This window comes from Papilio xuthus, unplaced genomic scaffold, assembly GCF_000836235.2.
Source record: "Papilio xuthus unplaced genomic scaffold, Pxut_1.1 DF825928.1, whole genome shotgun sequence".
NCBI classification, from domain to species: Eukaryota; Metazoa; Arthropoda; class Insecta; order Lepidoptera; family Papilionidae; genus Papilio; species Papilio xuthus.
Genome location: NW_013532721.1, coordinates 7,987,122 through 8,007,076, shown reverse-complemented (window position 1 = coordinate 8,007,076; position 19,955 = coordinate 7,987,122). Strand labels below are relative to the sequence as shown.

Genomic DNA, 19,955 nt, shown 5'->3' with positions numbered 1-19,955 from the left:
TATTCCAATCCGATGTCTTTCGCCAGTCCAATTGAACGAGCGACCGATACGACGTTGCCGGATAAGTTTGCGATTCGACTCGGATTTACCAATACTAATAGTAATAGATATTGTTTCTGGATTATGTCACTGTCTGGGTAATAGCAAGATTCAATAGATATTTCTATTCAATATTGAAATTACACTCAATATTATGGAAGTGAAATACACATCAGTAAATGATACTATACTATACGATTTTAAAGTCCAAGGTCAAGAACAGCGAGACGCAAGGATGTGGTCCAAATGGTGAAGCCGTTTGTCCAGTTGGCACACAATCATCATCAACCTGCCCTTATCCCTACAGAGGGTCGGCACAGTATATACTACCCCTCCATACAACTCTATCAGCCGTCATATCTATTAATTAGTAGCCTATGTATTCCAAACTATGTTCTACATCTATACCAAATAGTTAAGTAAAATAAAATTACTTAGTAAGAAGTAAGTATTTTGCATGTTATGTAAGTTATAAGTGAATACTTCGGGCTGGCGCATACGGAATGCAGAAGTAAAGCCGACTGACCTACCACATCCCGCTGCAGTGAATTTGGCCTGACTAACCTACTTTGTTACAGTACGTGTTGTGAAACTTAACTAGCCAGTGCATACAGATCCGAAGACCTCTAGAGAATTGAGCGAGCACGTTACAATGTCTGAAACGAATTGATACTACTTCATGCATATGACATGCAAAATATGAACATCGAAGCATGGCATGCAAATCGTACATTTATATAGGCTTTGGCAAAAAAAAAATTGTTACAGTTATCAATTAAATAGGCAATAATAGCGATAAATCATCTTAGCTAGCGTGCATGCGTAAAAGGATTTTTACTCACGAACCTTTAATCAGACGAGGTCGATTCCTTTGACGTAAAAGAAAGTCCTTTATAAAAATAAATTACTTATAAAAGAATTTAAAATTACTGAAGACTTAAAAAAGTCAAATTTAGCAAAGGCTGTGACGGCATATTACGTATAATGATAGTTATATCTTGCATCACATAAGACCGCATGAGATTAAGCAGGGCGCCGCAGGTGACGCGGCCGCGTTCCCACTGGCCGCACCTCCACGACACGTCTTAGCAGAGCTTAAGCCAGCTTACGATCCCCTGTCTACCATTTACTTACTACATTTCACTAATTAAATTTAACTTGCCACTTACTTGTTTAGTTTAGCTAACACAAACACGTTGGTATTGACTAAGTTTGAATTCTAATTAAGTTTTGTTAAGTTTAAGTGGTTTGTAGCTGTAACAATTATGTAAACTTAAACGTATCTACGTACTATATCGTTATTTATGTTTGTCTATCGATAATATTTTGAATTTACGTCTTATAACTTTTTAAACACAACTGTGTTGTTTTTGTCTTCTTATCCGAAAGGGCTCAACGGATCTCGCTAACATTTGGCATAGATGTAGAACATAATTTGGAGGAACACATAGGCTACTAATTTAATTTTATTTTTAATTGCGGGCGACAGCTAGTTTCCGATAAAAATAACAGTAGCTATATGTATGGTAGGGGAAATAAATTTACTTAAATGTAACAGATTTCTATCTCGAAGAGCCATAAAGGAATACTAAAAATAAGACTAAGTAAAACATATCATATAATATACACAATGTTTGGAAGATAACAGATAATATACAGTACATCATAACATTACATTACTTTAGTTACACGGAGCCCTAACAATATGATGTCATATGACTGCCAGTACCCGCCGTTAGGGAGACGTCTGTTGCCTGTCAGGGCACAAAATGGCCTGTCATTTGAAGCGAGCCATTGTTGTACTCTATACACAAGTCTGGATTCACTACGCACAACCCCAGCTTCGTAAGAAAAGCAATCTTTCCATATTGTTATTATAGTTAAATATGTTTTCTGTATGTTAAAACTACTACTGTATATCTTAATTAATACATTTATTAAATTGTATTTTATTGTAACTGAATAAAAGTAATTACAAATAAACAGTAAAATGACTCAGGATTTGTTGCGAGAAAATTTTAATTTAACTTTGTTTACATCAATCCTACCACAATTAATTATATGTTAATTTATGGTGAAATTTAACAAAACATAAAATTAAAAATTTCATACAGTAAATCTTATGATAAGAAATATTTGCGTTATCAATACATCGGCTCAGTAACAACGATTAGCGAACAAGTAATGTCTATATTTGTTGTAGCCCCCAAAGAGGACGAGCAGCGATGTAGAGGGCAGCACAAAGGGGCCTCCACACCCCTTATGTTTCATTAACGACCGCTTGCCAGAGAGTTAAAGAATTAGACAGGGCACATTAAAAATACTTTATGCTAATGAAAGTTACCGATCGTGATACATCACAAAGTACAATTTAAGGGTATTAAGACACTACCGGAATATTAATTTGTAAAAACCCAAATGACCCTATCTGTTTCTTAGCTTGTCCTTATTGTATTGGGCAAGAGATTATCAATGAAACATCGGATGATGATTTATGTCCTTATAAATGTGACATCTTTTAATTCAGGATCTAGCATTTACATTTTTATACTTTTAAATTATCTCTCTCTCAAGGTGCCTCTCCATGTAATGGTGGTTGGCCGTTAGCTTAGTGAACTTTCGCCGATCTTGTGCCAAGCGAAATAAATGTTTCACGCTGGATATATGTGTCCATTCCTTAATATGTCACAACCACGATTTCTTTCGTTGTCCAGGGCGTTGTAAATTATATCTATAGCCTAATTTTTTTACCAATTGTTCTATTTTAAGAAGCTCTGGTATGTTTTTAAAAAGAAGGTCTAGAAATTACTAATTTTTAAGAACGACACAACAAATGCAGTATATATGACCTGTCTAGTTGAACATAGTTGTAAGGTCTACGTAATCCGTAGCAGAGGCCAGGAGAGGCGACACAATGACCCCGCGTAAATCTCCCAGTCCCTTGCAGCGCAGCGGCAGCGGTAGCGGCGAACGGACACCGGAATTCATAAATTATGATTCACTTGCTCACTGAAAACCTTTTTTATGGTTACGTTTATTCGGTGGAAAGCGGCCATTTTTATTTCACTCGTTTGTCGCTTAACGTTCTTCCATTTTATTGTAGAGATTTTACTACTCGTATCGTCTCGCACCGTTATATAAAAACCATCGATATTCTTCTGGGGAAATGTAATTTATCAGACCCTTTTTCCTATTTCGACAAATAGAAATTGATAAATTGTTAAAAGAATTCAAACTTACTTCTTAATAAGTTTTTCATTCGTGATTATGAGCAGATATTTTTCATGTACCATTCAGCATTTCATGCTATATTAATGACCCCTGAAGTCATATGACCCAACATACAAAATGTCCACGCGCGTTTACACATGTTACGAAACACATCAGCAGTGCTATGCACGTAACGTCTTGACATAAATTTTATATCTCTGGTACATTTACGTATGAAATACTTATAACCATAGGAGCGCAGAATATCGTAAAATTTACGAACTGTGAGGATATTCACGCGGAGTTTTTATGTGACATAAGTTTTCGGGGTGACGACGGTTTTTTATGATGCACTAGTTCAATTTAAGGAAAACGTATTTATGAATAATATCTGTTTAATATTTTATTTCTCTTCTATTCTTCTATCTTGTTAATGAAAAGATGGATGGACGGATGGTTTGATGTTTGTTTGAACGTGCAGAATGGCTGAACGGATACATACATATAGAACATAGTCTGGAAGAACACATAGGCTACTAATAATGTTTTGCTCAATAACGGATAGATTCGCGGTCGACAGCTTTACGTATAAATCAAGTTTGTTAACTATTAAAAATCAAATCACATCAGCCAACTCTGCTTACGAGCGTTAATCTTTTTAATCATTTAACTTTTAATTTATGTTTTAATGTACAACCTTTTTCAATTTCATCCGTTATCGTTACGATCTACATTTAGCGCAATGTTTTTTGCTATAAAGTATTACAAATGACGATTTAATTGCTGCCCACCCTTTCCATGTTGTGCAAGGCGTTTCATCCCTTCATTTTTATCGCAATAGGGAGATCAAAAACACTTCGCTTAATTACAGTAAGGAGGGCTTTGGTTAGGCATCGCATCGTGAATCATTGCTCACTGTTGTTTTGCTTTAAAATGTTTTTAAAAATTGAAAGTCATTTAAATTTTGAAAGTTATTGAATTAAACCTTCTTAAAATAACCTTCGAGAATTAAGTATTGCTGGCTGGATACAAAATAAAAACCCAACATTTTTATGAAGAAAACTGTACATTCCATTTTTGAATTAGTGACAAGTTCATTATGCCGATATAATGAGCATGCAGACTCCATTAGTCGGGCAGCGGCCGCGATGGTGATATATCAAAACGTCATCAATCTGCAGAGCGTAAGACTTCAGTGCATTGGGTGCATCGCGCATTACTCCCGCTCAATGGAAATACTGTGTCATTGTCAGGAAAGCATGTATCATACTGCCATTATAACAAATGCAGACTGACTGCTTCGAAAGACACATTATTACACAGTAGCACCAATAAAAAAACTCTTTTAAGTTAAATTACATTTCTCAAAACCATGCAAAACATTAATTTTATGAACATTTATTCTGTGTTCTTTAAATACAATTCTGCACCATAATGTAATATTTTGTTTTATTTAACACATGAAATGAAACAATCCAAAATAGTACAATATCGAACGTCCTGTACTGATAATCCTTTAACACTTTCAGTGCTACCGACTTGCTTTAAGAGTTGAACATTACGACGAAAATATTGTGTGCCATTCAACGTGTTAAACATATTTACACAATAAATCATTGTTAAAGATAATCTTTAATTAATTATATGTAACATTATATCATAATTTATTAAACGGATAACAATGCAAATGAGCATTCAGGTTAGATGGTCATAAACTTGTCGTAAACACCAAACAGTCAGTTTAATGTGATAACAGTGAGCCGTCGTACTAACTCATTCCCGGATAAATCTATTATCTTGGCCACAAAGGATAATACCGTATGCAGATTGTGTCCGTTATGAGTTATGTTCTCCTATTATGTGTACAACTTGTTTGAATGAACAACCAGACATAATAGCTTCTGTAAGGTGCTTACCATTAGACTTATAAAACTAGCAGTTGCCCGCGACTTCGTCATCATGAAATTTTAAAAATTTAGCCTATCTAAAAAATACTAGACTATAAGACTCGGGGATAGTGTAGATTTCAAACTGTAAAAGAATTTTTAGAATTGGTTTTGTAGCTTCGGGAACTTCGCAATAAAGTTAAAAAAACAATCAAATCTTTCCTCTGTATAACATTAGTATAGATAATGTCTGTTATATCTGCTAAAGGATCACAGATTATAAATAAAGATTTTGATAAATAAATTCAAAGTATATTCATAAAAATGAAATACATTTTTAAATTAATATTTTATCAGCCATCATATTTTGAATAAAAAAACATCACATTTTGAATATAAACTCGAGTTCACCTATTTTCAATGTGCAGGAATTTTCACAAGGGCATTTTTGGCAGCCGACTTTACGGCAAAATGGACGCGTGCCAGCGCTATTTTAATTCCAATACTTTATGCATATTTCATTCTCTTCGATGAATAACTTACTAACTCAATAGTGAAATATTTAATATTAATTTTCTTGTACAAAATTTAAACATTATACCGAACAAAGTACTAAATCTTAGAATTTATTTGAGCAGCTTTTTAGTGAAAATCAATAGGGATTCGAATATTCCATGCAATATTCGTAAAAACCAAACAAAGTTTCAAGGAAAAATTAGGATTAAAAAAAACAATAAATCGTCAACAATCGATACAAGATTGATCTCATAAAAAGTTTAATGGAAGCCATAGGGCCGGGCAATCTGTTCTATAGATCCGAATTCAACAAATGCCTGAGCCTCGGACGACTTGCCTTATTACATTCGAAGAATTTTAACGACTCGCTAACTTGTTTGTAAATTTAATTTGCCGACGCAACAGCTCGTTATCGTTGGAGATTAAGTTTTGAAGAGTTTCCTGATTGTCTATAAGAAATTGATGTTGTTATTCCATCAGAAAGACTTAACGAAATTGTTTCGACGTTATGCCTTCTTTGGAATTTTTTCCTTAAAAAAAATCAAAGCAAAACATTCTCAAAACCTTCCTTATTACGATACTATCTGTAGCCCTCCGTCCGCGGGGAATTAAAAATTAATAAGTGTGTTCTTTCAGACTGTTCTACATCTGTGCCAAAGTTTAGCTAGATTTGTTTATCCGGTCCGAAGTTACCTTAAAACCAACATTCATCACTTCAACCATCTAAACATTCGCATTTATAATTTAATTATTAAGATAAGATGTATATACTTAATAATTAAACAATTAATACTTTAGCCCTTTAGACAATGTTGGTTATCATTCTGTCTAATTAAAACAAAACTGTTAACGCTTTTAACTTACTTTACGGTATGGAAGACTACTGGGTTCATCCCACAATATCTCCGTTTCACCCCATTAGCGGTGAATGTGGAAGGCAATTTATCAAAATGTCATTTATCACCGCATCCAAGAAGTGCAGTGATTAAGACTTCTTGCGGGGCGCTACGGACCCCATACAAACCTTTCCGCTGAATAAAACCTCTGTGTCATTGTTGGAGCTATGTTGGAAAATACAGAGTGTTTAAATTTTCATCTATTATACAACTTTATCCACATTAAATACATTTCTAAACAAACAGGTATGTACATAAATCTTTGTCAAAAAATTAGTCAATTATTTACAAAAATTACCAGATACTAAATATTATACTAGAATGTTTTAGAAAAGTAAAGAAAAATGAGTGTAATATTAGTATTACTACTAATAATACAAATAATAGTAACTCCATATGTAGGCAGAAACGACATCTTTAATGTTATTTGTTAGTAAAATTATTACGGCGATAAAGTGCACAACTATTAATAATTTACAGTAATTACACGTATGCAAATAGCCTAGGAACAGGTATAATTATCGTTAAGTTAGTATAATACTGGCTGTGGTCAGTTTAATCTAATATTAACACGGGTAGTTGTCAACGTAAATCATACCGGAGCTATCTTGGCTACAAAGGAACATCCTGTAGATACGAGCTTAATTAATAGTATTCTCTTGTGTTCACATCAGTTGACACGATAAGGAACGCGCTTGGTTGTAAATCAACGATGTTATAACATTGAATTATTGTAGTAAATTAAATTGTTGCCAAAAAACTAACCGGTTATTTTATTTGCTCTGTTTTATTTAAATTATATACAAATACTAGCTGTTGTCCGCGACTCTTTCAGCGCGGAATTAAAAAACTACATAATAAGTAGTTCTTCCAGGCTACGTTGTATATGTATAACAAATTTCATCGAGATCCGTTCAGCCGTTCTGAAGATACCTTCAAACATTCGCATTTATAATATTAGTAAGATATATAACTAGTGTGAAAGGTCTGTAATATCTGTCGCATTTTACAAAGACGACGAATTAACAAACGCTACTTGTAAAGGTTATAAAAGTACAGACAAAATACTACAAGATTTAAATAAAATTAATAAATTGTCAAACATTAATTTGTTATCTATAATTCTGTTGTAAATGAGTAAAATGCTTACTTTATTGTTGCTATATAAAAACTATGTCATGTCAGATTTAATGTAGAACTAGAGATGGGCTTATTGAATGCTTTTATGAATGTTTTATTGATATTTTATTCTTATAAGTGCGTTGTGCCGCGCTGGTGATATCTACCCAGCTTTTATAGACGTCTATTTAGAAATGGTTGTTTAAATGTTGTATCTACATATATAAAAGCAAGTCGTGTTAGTTACACTATTTATAACTCATGAACGGCTTTACCGATATGGTTGAAAATTGGTGAGGAGGTAGCTTAGAGCCAGGAGACGGACATAGGATACTATTTATACTTTTTTTTTCGAATTTATGCCTTGAAGAGCTTTTTATTTAACTTATCTATATATTAAGATTTTTTATATATCCACGCGGACGGAATCGCTGGCGATAGCTAGTTTACAATAAATGTTCTGCCTTACATTTGAAATTACGTAAACATATTATTTATCATTTGCAATTATTACGAGAAACTAGTTTCATACTAACAAAACCTGCAAAATATTGCTTAGTTTACAAAGTTCTTTGTGACTTAAATAGTTACTTTTACTTAAGAATTACAACACCTTTCGTGGTAATGAATCTTGAAATATGAAACACATATATTAAGGTTGGGATTATAATATGGTTCCAATCAAATGTGGGTTTGATAATTTGATCTTACACATCCATTATGGAGCAAATTACTTCGGTGAAAGTCGATCTCCCATATATGGAGGGGACTTTCTATAGGTAACTATAGGTTACGGTTGCCAGTTTTGATAATGTTGTTTATTTTAATGGATTAAATAATACACTGGAACTTTTCTTATAAAAATGTTTTTTATAAAAAAGAAATTTTTTAACAAATTCCGTTGCTTATGAAATTAAAAGATACAATTGTCTACGCCTTAAAAAAAATTAAATTAATTTAAGAACATCGTTTTAACTTACAATTAATTGTATTTAGCAAATATTTTGTACCATAAAAATTAAGTCATTTTGTAAATAATCAAATAAGTATTTACAATTTTATTGCCGAATAACATAAAAGGTGGTCATTGCTATAAAGGATATTCGACTTAACGACGGCGCCGTGACGTCATCAACACGAAATATGAGAGCAATTAGGTGTTAAGCCGCAGTTATTAGAGAGACTTTCTCTGTTACATTAGGAATCCCGCGCAATATTCAAAAATTATGTTTTATGAATGAATGATTTCTAACTTAGTTATATAGGCTTGATTTCTGTCTGTTTTCTGATTTCTTACTTCATCTACGTTAGAGCATCATCAACAAAAACTAACTAGATTAACATTAAATCAGACTAAACGTAATTTATTTTTATTGCTTATCAAAGAGGCAGTGTTTATTACCAGTGTAACTGCGGAGGCTTTCTTCCCCGGATTTATTTCCTCCGCCGCAACCTTTGTATCGAGGACCGTAAATAAGGTACTTTCAGCGAAAAGAAAGTATTAATTCCTTTCTTTCCTTTTATACTGTTAATGGTTTTGTTAACCGGAGCAATGTTATCGCGCTACGAACTAGCGATGGATTGATAGATTCTCTTTGTTTGTTGGAATTTAGTGACTGTATACTAGAATAGGAATGTGATGCACATTTGTTACTTTTTTTGCAAAGATTTGGTGTTCCTTCTTGTGTATTCGTGTATCGCATACAAAATGAAATAATGTCCAGTTTACATGATTCCAGTCAGCGATTGAATGCAGCGTGGGTTACACTTAGAATAATGTATACCAACACTGGAATACTATAGGTGAGTTCCAGTGTGGGTTTACACCCTACCATTTAAATCCAGCTCTGTAGCTCGATAGCTGGACTGGTGTAATGTAAACTGGACATAAATTTCAATAAGCTTCAGTTCACTGGAAATAACTCATCATTACATATTTAAAATCTCAACATTTCATCAATCCATTAAGACCTTCTCTTAACGGTCGACACTACATCATTAAAACAAAACTGCCACTCACATTTAAATACACAATTCCATTAAAAAGAAAACGCAACTGTCGTACGTTTCGAGTGTTTCGAGTAATACTTGAAATAGTTCATACAATGGTGAATTTTTAAAGGCGCGTGCACACAGTTGCACCGTAATCAGTTAGCGCGGCGTAGTGTCGTAGTGTCGTAGTGTCGGAGTGTCGGCGTGTCGACGTGTCGGGCGGTGTCGAGTGTCGACCGCAGGCGGCGAGGGCTCTCCACACGATGGTGCTCGAACATCTGTCGCTCGTGAGGGCTTAGCGTTAAACGCACCGCTCATATGTGGTACACCCGTAATGTCGGATTTGTTTTCAACTATTTTGTATTTTATTGTCACTGTTTCTTTCAACTTTTAACCAAGCGCAAAAAGACAATATTCCCTTATGTGCAAACGTATTCAATACAACATTCATAAGACATTGAAATCTACATAAAAACTGGCTGGTAAAGTGATGTTAGTGATATTTTTGTCCGTTTGAATTTCGTATATTTGAAGAGTTTAAAAAAAATGTACGACCTAATTTTTCAAGCATCTATTCATTAAAAAGTATACCATGAAAGAATTAATTACTGTTTGCAGTCAGATTTTTCAGCTCTAATAAGGTTTTTCGTACTTATTTTTCTTCTTTCTGAAATATTTTTGTTTTATACTATTACATGTCATTTGAACGACGACGACGAACTCAAGACGTCGAACTTTAAAAAAAATAAGAAACCGATGGATTCGTTCGCTTGAGCGTATAAATACAAATAAACCATATCCCAATTTCATACTTACAATATTATACATTGATCATTAACACCGTATCAAGTGCTAACATCTCTAACCGCTGGAATTACAGCTCACCGGAAGTTTCGAACTTCGGCCGAATGGCGGCCGAGAGTCATTTGGACAAACAAAAAACCAGATGTGTTGATGTACTGGGTCGATGGGCACAGAGCACTGAGATATCAATGGATTGGAACAGATCTCATGTTTTTGTATGTAAAATATAAATGTGTAAATATGATCATGTTTTATAAATAATTAATTTAATACGTAGTGGGAAGTTTTCGCGATTAAACACGGTACAGTTTTCATATTCATGAGTTCTTCAAAATGCAATGTCAAGAGCTTGTTTTGAGGAGTACATGATAAATTAAGCTTGGAATAGTGCAGATAGTACCATATCAAACTCAGTGTAGTAAAAATATTGCTTGTTATATTTTCACACGTAGAACTCTACATTGTCAACAACTTTGTCTTCTACTATCCCTTCCAGTTACCTTTATTTCGTTTCATTCTTCGGTATTTGATTTCGTCCACTCTAACAATAGCATGTCTACGGCGATAGATCGTGTGAATTAACCTCGTTTGCGCGACGGTGCCGTACAAGGCGAGTGGAAAGCGCACTCGCCTTATTAAACAGCCCACAATGGGAGTCTAATGTAGGTACATACTCTCAAAAACTTAATGCGGCTCACAAAAGGCATGGTTAGCGGTGGACGCGTGATTACTTACAAAAGCAAGTTGTTTCACAACGCCCGCCTTTGTGCAGCCGCGACTGGCGGGGACCAAACTTGTCACCGGCCATCTGTCGTATTTAGAACAATTGCCGTATTCACTATATTTTAAAGTCAAAAAATATACTCCCACGAGTATATTAACCCCCTTACCAGATCTACAGTTTCAGAAAGTAATCGACTACTTCACAATTTTCCTAAAAAGGAAAAAAGGTAAATTAACTTAAATTGTTTTTATCTAATAGTGTGTTACATTACCAAACTTTCACCGTATATAATAAAAAAACTAAATTTAATTTCAGATCTAACAAGGACCCATCGAACCCATTAGGCACTCGACGCCCCAAACCATTCATCTTAATTCACTTACTGCCCCATCCCACCTCCCGACTAGAACGACTGGAAATCCCAATGTGTTTCCGAATCATTTTCAAATCACGACATCTCGCGAGAAATGAGACGAAGTGTAATCGAGTCATGCGCCCCCGGCCGCACGCGTCGCCTGAATAGTGTGGAACGGCGACACGCGCACTGTTTGATGTTGCTCAATTTACTTGAAACTGAAATTGACTATTTGAAATTAACCAACTTTTTTGATTCGACATAACTCAGAGTAATATTCGTTCGATAAAAGACAAACTGTATTTCTACGGCAGTTTTTAATATGTAGAATTATATTTTCAGTACCATTATATTTCTCATTTTCTTTTCATTGATCTACCATTATAACAAATACCACCATATGGACTAATTTCGATTCATTTGATTCCCTCATTTGCTCTCTTGGTCTATTCAGTAGTCATGAAATATTATAAGAGGACTTCATCACTTTATGATGTCGCAAAAGAGCAAGCCGCCACGTTTCAGTGCCGGCAGTGACAAACGGTCTACGATCTAGATTTATCGCAGTCGAGCGGACGACGTGCGCCAGAGTTTCCAGCACTTTTAATTTACAACCTAGTACAGCTTACTTCCTGAAAATACCAACAGTAAATACTTTACAAAAATTTTATTCCTTTTATCATCTATCCTGATCAGGGAGAGATAAAAAGCTGACTTCTTTGAATATGAACAGAAGTTTAAAACAAATATTATAAAAATATTTTATTAATGTTTAATTACAAGCCGCGCGTAAAGGAAAGTAAAGGTAAATTTGCACGGATATCAGTAAAAATAAATCATTAGCACATGACATTATAAAATAATACGAAAGAAATCAATTTGTTCCAATTATTGCGACGTAACCTCCTCATCAACTTGTACACGCCCCCTTTTAGAATCGTATAAAGGATTTCTGAACGCTGTTCTCCTAGTACTCGTCATCACAGAATCCCGTCTGGTCAGCGATACTACACTATCACTTCGCCTTTGAATTCTCGCCAAGAATGTCGGCAAGCTCCGTCCCAACATAGGGTATCTGATTTCTGGTACTTTATAATAATAAACATATATCATACCCATCGTACAGACAACTAAAAAGAACACTGATATGAAAATTTTCCCACCCAATCCAGCCTTTGAAAGAGGGCTCCCACTTATTAGTGCATACTTAGTACCTTCAACCCAATGTTCCTTAATATTGTAATCAATCGTGTGGAGTACCTCTGCACTTGTACCATCATATTCGTCCTTATCAACTATCACAAGTTGCACTTTGTCGTTTGGTAATCTCCCAATGTGATACTCCAAATTATCTCTTCCATAACTTTCCACTATCTTTTCTACTAGTTCTTTAAACTCCATCATATCAAAACTCTTGGTGATATCAAATGAAATATAACCACCACAAATTTTACAGCAATGTCCGATAGGTTTGATTGGATGGACGCAAGTAGGTACCGGGCAGTATTTCGACGAGCAGTCAATTTGTAAAAAGTTATCTTGACACGGGCAGCCAGATCTTGACTGACACTGCGTATCCCCGATGACCAATCCTACACCGTATAATGTATTTAAAATGAACTGTATCGGTTCATCAGATCCGGTGATAACATGGTCATGAAATTTTGTGGTGCTTGTGAATTGCCGATCTCCAACTTGTATATATCTCACGTGTTGTAGTAATTCAGGGAGTGTGACTGTCGTTTGAATATTTGCCGGAAATTCGACGATGTCATCAAAACATGGAACTCTCTCGGCGTCAGGCGTGGCCTTATTAAACTTTGACGAACTCCATACATTAGCTTGCGCCCATGAAGCTTTAGAGTTTTCTAAATAATACACATTGCCTTCTGTGCAGTTCGTTTCATATGGATCTTCACCTAAATTTATAGTTCCCTCCAGTACCATTTCACCGTCGATAGGCAACACAAATGAATTTACATTCGTTTCAGAATTAATTTTCACTGATCCCACGAGTCTCGCGGGGAATATAACTGTCTGTTTTGAACATGGAAGTTCCCCATTTTTAAAATTAATAGGTAAATTGAAGCTCGAATCCGGTAACCACTTCACTAACGTTTGTGTTGTAAAAGAAAACAAAGGTATTAAAATATATAGAAAATAAAACATTTCGAAATTCATACGTTCTATGCAATGAAAACTAGTTAACGAATGGCAGTACGGGGAGGTGGCTTCGTAATTGGATAGCGCGTGATGTCTGGCTGTTTATCAACGGAGTGTGACATGTAGTTGTTATCTGCTTCATGGACGCATGCTATCCAATACGTTTCATATTTCCTCACACTTTTTAAAACTCATTTATTTATTTATTTATTAACAACAATACAATACAAAAAAAGTAACAAATACAATAAAAAAATGAACCTATTGTGCTAGTAGTCACTATGTGTTGAATGAAATTTCCAAAGTCGTTTTACACATCACTTACTAGGAAAGCTTTCCCCTGTAATATTGGATGTCTTACTATGTCTTTTGTAAAGTAAAATAATAAATTGTATAATATTTTTAAATGTATATAAGAGAAAGATTATGGATAATCCGCGACCTTGCCTCGTTGTGATCCCCTGGGATTACTATCATCTTGAGACGGCAATAAAGTCGGCTGAAGCATAGGCTATGATATGATATTACATGATATCTCATGATTTATCACGGAGTAACACCACTAGGTGGTTAAGTACAAACCATTAATGAGTTTCAGTGAGGGGTGGAAATTTAATAAGAGACTGCAGCCGCGCCAAGAAGCGTAGTTATGCAAATTTTATTACTGGAAAAGCCTTCCAAGTGAACATACGGGCATAAACTTGGACAAAGTAACTTTCATTTTACCCTGAAAAATGTTTATTTATATTCGTATACAAAATCACCCAAAAGTATATGTTTTAACGGTACGTATTATGCGTTTTTTTATCATATATGTATTAAAAATTTCGTAGGAAAAAATTATGATAGGTGATTAATCTAATACTTAATAAACAATATTATTATGACGTCACTATATTTAAAAAAATAAACAATTTAGATATAACAAAAATTAAAATGTTTGCCACTTCCCAAAGCAAACAATATAGCCTTCTAAGTCAAACTTTAATATAATCTCGCGCGCATTTCCCATCCGTACGTTCTGTCTACGCAGAACAGTCGTAACAAGCCCACTGAAACGCACAATATGCTAGATGGGTAGATAACGGAGCTCTGTAAGTGTTCGGCTTTTACGGTTTGACGCGAAATTGCAGCGGGCACGTTTGAAACTTACCGGAGGGGTTCCCAAAATTGTGAACGCGCTTATACAAGTTTAAAGTCAGCATTAATAATTAACTCGACTATGAGAGTCTCAGTTAATGAGATATTTTAATTATTTAATGGTTCATTTTCGAACTGCTGTAACATTTTATTATGTACTAAAACGTGATATTAAGTGTCACAGTTGCCAAGTACAGCTGTAAAATAACTTAAGAAATTTCAATTTACAGTAATATTATAAGGCTTTCTTTTTAATTTGTACTTAAAACATTTTATTATAATAATAGGTCATTGTAAATATGCGCTTTATAGTGAAAAATTTCCTTCTAATGTAAATAATAAGGATAACAATTGTAAAGTTTCGGAGGGAATTAAGCTGCGAAGGGGAGAGCAGACTAAGTTGGACCATATAAATGATAATGGACCTGCAACGTAGAGTTTTATGAAAATTAATTCAATTCTGAAACAAATTTTCATATATTAACAGAGTTAGTACAATAAAGTTCTGGCATATACGGCCATTAACTTTCTAAAGACAATAAAAAATAATACAAAATTAAATTACATTTGGTTTAAAAGTGTTTATATTATTTACTTTAGTAAAAATCTTTAATAGCAGTTGCCCACGACTTCGTCCGCGTTGAATAAAAAAAAATAGTGATAAATACAGGCCATACACTGACATACCACCCGAGGAAAGTGTGGTTTCCTAACAGTGAAAAAAATTTCAAATAGGTTCAGTAGTCACTTAAACTTTCCGTCTGTTTTCATCTTACAAATGTCTATCAAATCCTCGCAAGTGGTACTATTTGATGTTGAAACAAAGTGTATCTGTAATTACTCTATTCATGTGAGCTCGGTGTCGAGCAGCGGGCAACTGGTTGCGTTTAATAACAGCTGAGAAAGCTCGTGCCGTCTTATCCGAACACTGGTAATAAACTACTGCAGTATTTACTACTTATAAAGTCAGAGCAAAACGTTCAATCGCTATTTGTAATTGTTAATGTAATGTTAATGGCAACATTGTATTATACATATCATTGCTTTGGCCTCTCTTGTAATAAAACCTTGTAACGACATTTTTACTGCCCCTTAATAGTTTTATTTCAAAGTAACGTTCACAAACGAGTCATTTAATTCGCCAAAATAGCAAAGTGACCTTTACCCATAGATATCTGCATTTGTACACGCGTTACGTACCTTTTTTTGACAGAGGCGGGGAATTAGGTCTCCGACACACACACTCTTCAAACAAAACGCGGCATCCCTACACTTGTCTGGGGTCCTAGTATTTCAACGGTCGAACTGACCAATTCATGAATACAATAATTTTCTTTCTCTTTTAAATAATATTTGAATAACTAAAAAGTTTCTTAACATACACTAACCAAGGAGGATGCTTAGCAAAATTTTCAAATAAGATTTCCGCAGTCCTATGAACTCAAGTAATCTCGCTTCAAGCCGTCTCAAAGGAATACTTGCAACTTTATTAACTGCAATTACACTAACTAACTGCATGCACTCCCTCGTTGTGAATTACTGCGTACGTGTGACATGGAAAACTTGTTTCTGCACACATTTTGACACTTATATGTAAATTGCTACATTATATGATCTTTTTAAGCATACTAATTTTATGAAAATATTTATTGTATTTGAAGTACTAATAAATATATGCTGTGCTTTTATATGAAACCAATAAATATGTACTACATTCGTAGCAGTATGAATTTTCGACAGCCTCACTTATTGACTACATAATCAAATTTAAAGTTTGTACAAAACGCTAAGAAGAGTTGGAGTGATAAAAATATATGTGTAAATATATTAAATACAAGTAGGGCTTAAATATTGCCCAATCATGGTGTAATAAAGTTGTGAGAAAACATCGTATCTATGGTCGTTATTTTGGTGTGTCGCGCGGCGGAAGATGGCACGAGATTAATCGTGACGTCACCGCCGGAAGTACCGTATGTGGGAGGGGGCGCTTGCCGGACGTCCGGCCGGCGGGCTGGGGTTCTGCTAGGGCCTGCGAGCGTACTCCGTCAGCCGTATTAAAATATTTACGAAGAAAATCTATTTCGGAAACATATTTTACATGAACTGAATCCAAATATCTCTATAAAAATTTAAAAAATATAATTTGGGAGTAGCATATAGAATTTTTGTATACTATGATCAACTTAATTAACTATGTACTATGAACACTTATAGCTAGAACTTATTATAATTCTGTCTTATTATGTATACTCTGGTTGTCTTCTGTATACGCTCACTGCAATGGTAACATCTCCCGGGCGCTCAGTGCCACTTCCGTGTGAAGGCGCGGCGCCTAAATACCGCCGCGTAATCCCGCGACACTTACATGACAAACTATTAATTCATATGGCATTTCTCTGCCAGTTTCGATAGCAAAAGATTTATATTTAAGTTTACTCTAATCGTTGACATGTATTTCTTTCAAGTCTCTATGAGAAATTATACCTACGTAACATATAGTGAGTTGAAAATGGAGATTTTTTTAATTTTGTTTCTCATCTCAAGAAAGTCTCCTCATTTTTATATTTTAGAACAACAGATACTGAGACAGTCGTCATGTCGCGTGAGGCACGCAGAGTCGCGTGCGGCCGCTACGCAATAGCATGAGTAACATTGACTCGACTAACATTAACGATACGCTGGCAATCGCGTTATGAATAACTAAGGAGTAAACTAAAGGCACCATGACAGCTTACATTGATTTGTATTCATCTTACCCACTACAATACCATCCGCATAATTCTTAAATCTTCTTATATATAGGTAAAAAATTCTCGTGTCACAATGTACCGTACTCCTCCGAAATAGCTTGACCCATTTTTATGAAATTTTATATGCATATTCAGTAGGTCTGAGCAACGACTACCATCTATTTTTTTATTCCGTGCGGACGGAATCGCAAGCGGCCAGTAACAACTATAATTTTTTTTAATATTTTACGTAACCTCGGCTAAACTGTTAAGACCATTTTCAGTTTCATTTTAGTTTGGTTCCTTTTAACTTTACAAATTATCAACTGGAACCTAAGCTAACAAGATAAGAACTTCCAGACATTGAAAGCATAAAGGTAAACAGATTTAAAGGCAGACTCGCGCTCCCAAAGGAATACTTGCGTCTTATTAACTGCCATTAGGGACTTGCTCCTGTTACCCGCCGAGAATTAATTCTCGTAATAAAATCCAGAACTTTCACGTTGACTGAACTTTTTGACATTTTACTTGAGAACCGTTTTAGTTCGTCTTTGTAAAACTTTAGAGAAGGGTAAAGGAAAAACTTTACTGCTCCCCCACCTTATTAATTTTTCTTACCATAATACTAAGCAAAAATTATTAAATAATTTTAGTTTTAAAATTGACTGTACAGTGCCAGTTTATATAATATAAAAATATAAACTCAAATTTATTTTGATGCACAGATGTATCTTTCTTGAGAGTATTTGAGAAGTACATTGTTCTAGAAATCCGTTCGTTGAGCCAGCTGCCGTCGACTTACAAAGATTTAATGCTGGCTTTGAGAAATGTTCTGGCAAGCCGGGGAAAAATCTTACAGATGTTAAGACAATCCTTCACTTGAATGTAGTAAGAATGCACTATCCCTAAAAATTGAAAGAAATCACAATTGAGATACTTTAAAAAGTAATAATTTTATGACAATTTGCCACAAAAATAAGCAACATTCTTTGTTTGTCCACACGTTCCATTTTCTTCTAATGCGAATTGTTAGCAAACGGTGACCATAATGATTCATAATCAATAACTTCTCTTTGTATCGCTTAAATCATATCGCGTGTCCAGTGCAGGCGTGGCTGCAGTACGCACAATCGCACAGAGGCTTATCGTGGACAATGAGGACAAACAATCGATTATGTTATATTGGTACCCGCCGTAAGTCGCCGCTCGCTTGTCGCGGCCGGGGGCTCGCGTGCGTCCCGCGCCAACACATATTTATTATAAGCTGCACCTTGCTTGTCCACACGTTTTTCATCTGTAGAGACTTCTTATAGAGCTGTTTAAAGACTGACGAGAAATAATTGAACAAAAGTAATGGGCAGAAGAAAAAATTCAATGTAACTGGATCATAGTAAATGGACTGTGTATCTCTATTCTCTCATATTTACGTATTCACCGCAAAATCGGAAAGCGGTTAAATCAATAACATTCTCCTGTCTTGCATATATCCTTAACCCAACTTTATATTTGAAGTAGATTTTCAAGCTGTAGTTAGCTATGCAAAGAATTAAAATTCATCCTAATAAATAAATGAATACAGAACAATTTTCTGTGTTGGCAAATGTATAAAATTAAGCAATAATTGGTATTCCTAGATTAACGATAATCATGGACACCACGGCCTTGTATACCCGCGGCGTAGCGTCGCGTGTCGCGAAATGAGTTAGTGTGGCGCTAGTGCCTGTAAGAAACGATTTGTGATTGCGGAAGGTCGGCCCCGCTTACACTGAACTACGCTGATAAGTTTTTGTCTTAGCCTCAAAGCCGGTTCGAATTTCAAAATAATGCTGAATTATTTATTAATCGACTATATTTATTAAGATGAAGGTATAAATACTGAAAGGCTTTAAAGACAAAAAGTTTCAGAATCTCATTATATTTTATATTTATATATTATAACTACATTTGCAACATTACTAATTACATTATTTGGTGCCATAACTTTGAGACTCGCCAGAGTAGTAGTGTTATTAAAAACATAAAACATATTGCCTGCATGTTGGCAATGTTCTGGTGAATCTTGTTCTCAACAAACTACAGTACATTTCAACGTCAGCTTTGCGATCGAGAATAAAAAACAAAACATCGTGTTTCGCCTGCACCAGACTGTCTCGTGCATCAATGCATACATAGGTACGGAAGAAGCACACACAGTCCACACAGTTATTAAAGACTACAATATAAAATAAAAACACGTTTTAAAACACAATCGGATAAATTTCGAAAGTTAAAAGTTGGCTTTAGCCAACTACCTCATTATAATTAAAATGAATAAGTTTGAATAAGTAGTCAAGATAAGATAAACATTTAAAAATTAGTCTTTCGATCGATTGCCAAAGTTGT

The 19,955-nt window shown here is 34.8% G+C and overlaps 1 protein-coding gene across 1 annotated transcript; it reads right to left on the bottom strand.

Moving 5' to 3' along the window:
- Positions 1-12,329: 12,329 nt before the first annotated feature.
- Amnionless (amnion associated transmembrane protein) lies at positions 12,330-13,777 on the bottom strand. The gene has a single exon (XM_013322273.1). The coding sequence runs from the start codon at positions 13,720-13,722 to the stop codon at positions 12,430-12,432; it is 1,293 nt and encodes a 430-aa protein (XP_013177727.1). The 5' UTR covers positions 13,723-13,777; the 3' UTR covers positions 12,330-12,429.
- Between the last annotated feature and the right edge of the window lie 6,178 nt (positions 13,778-19,955).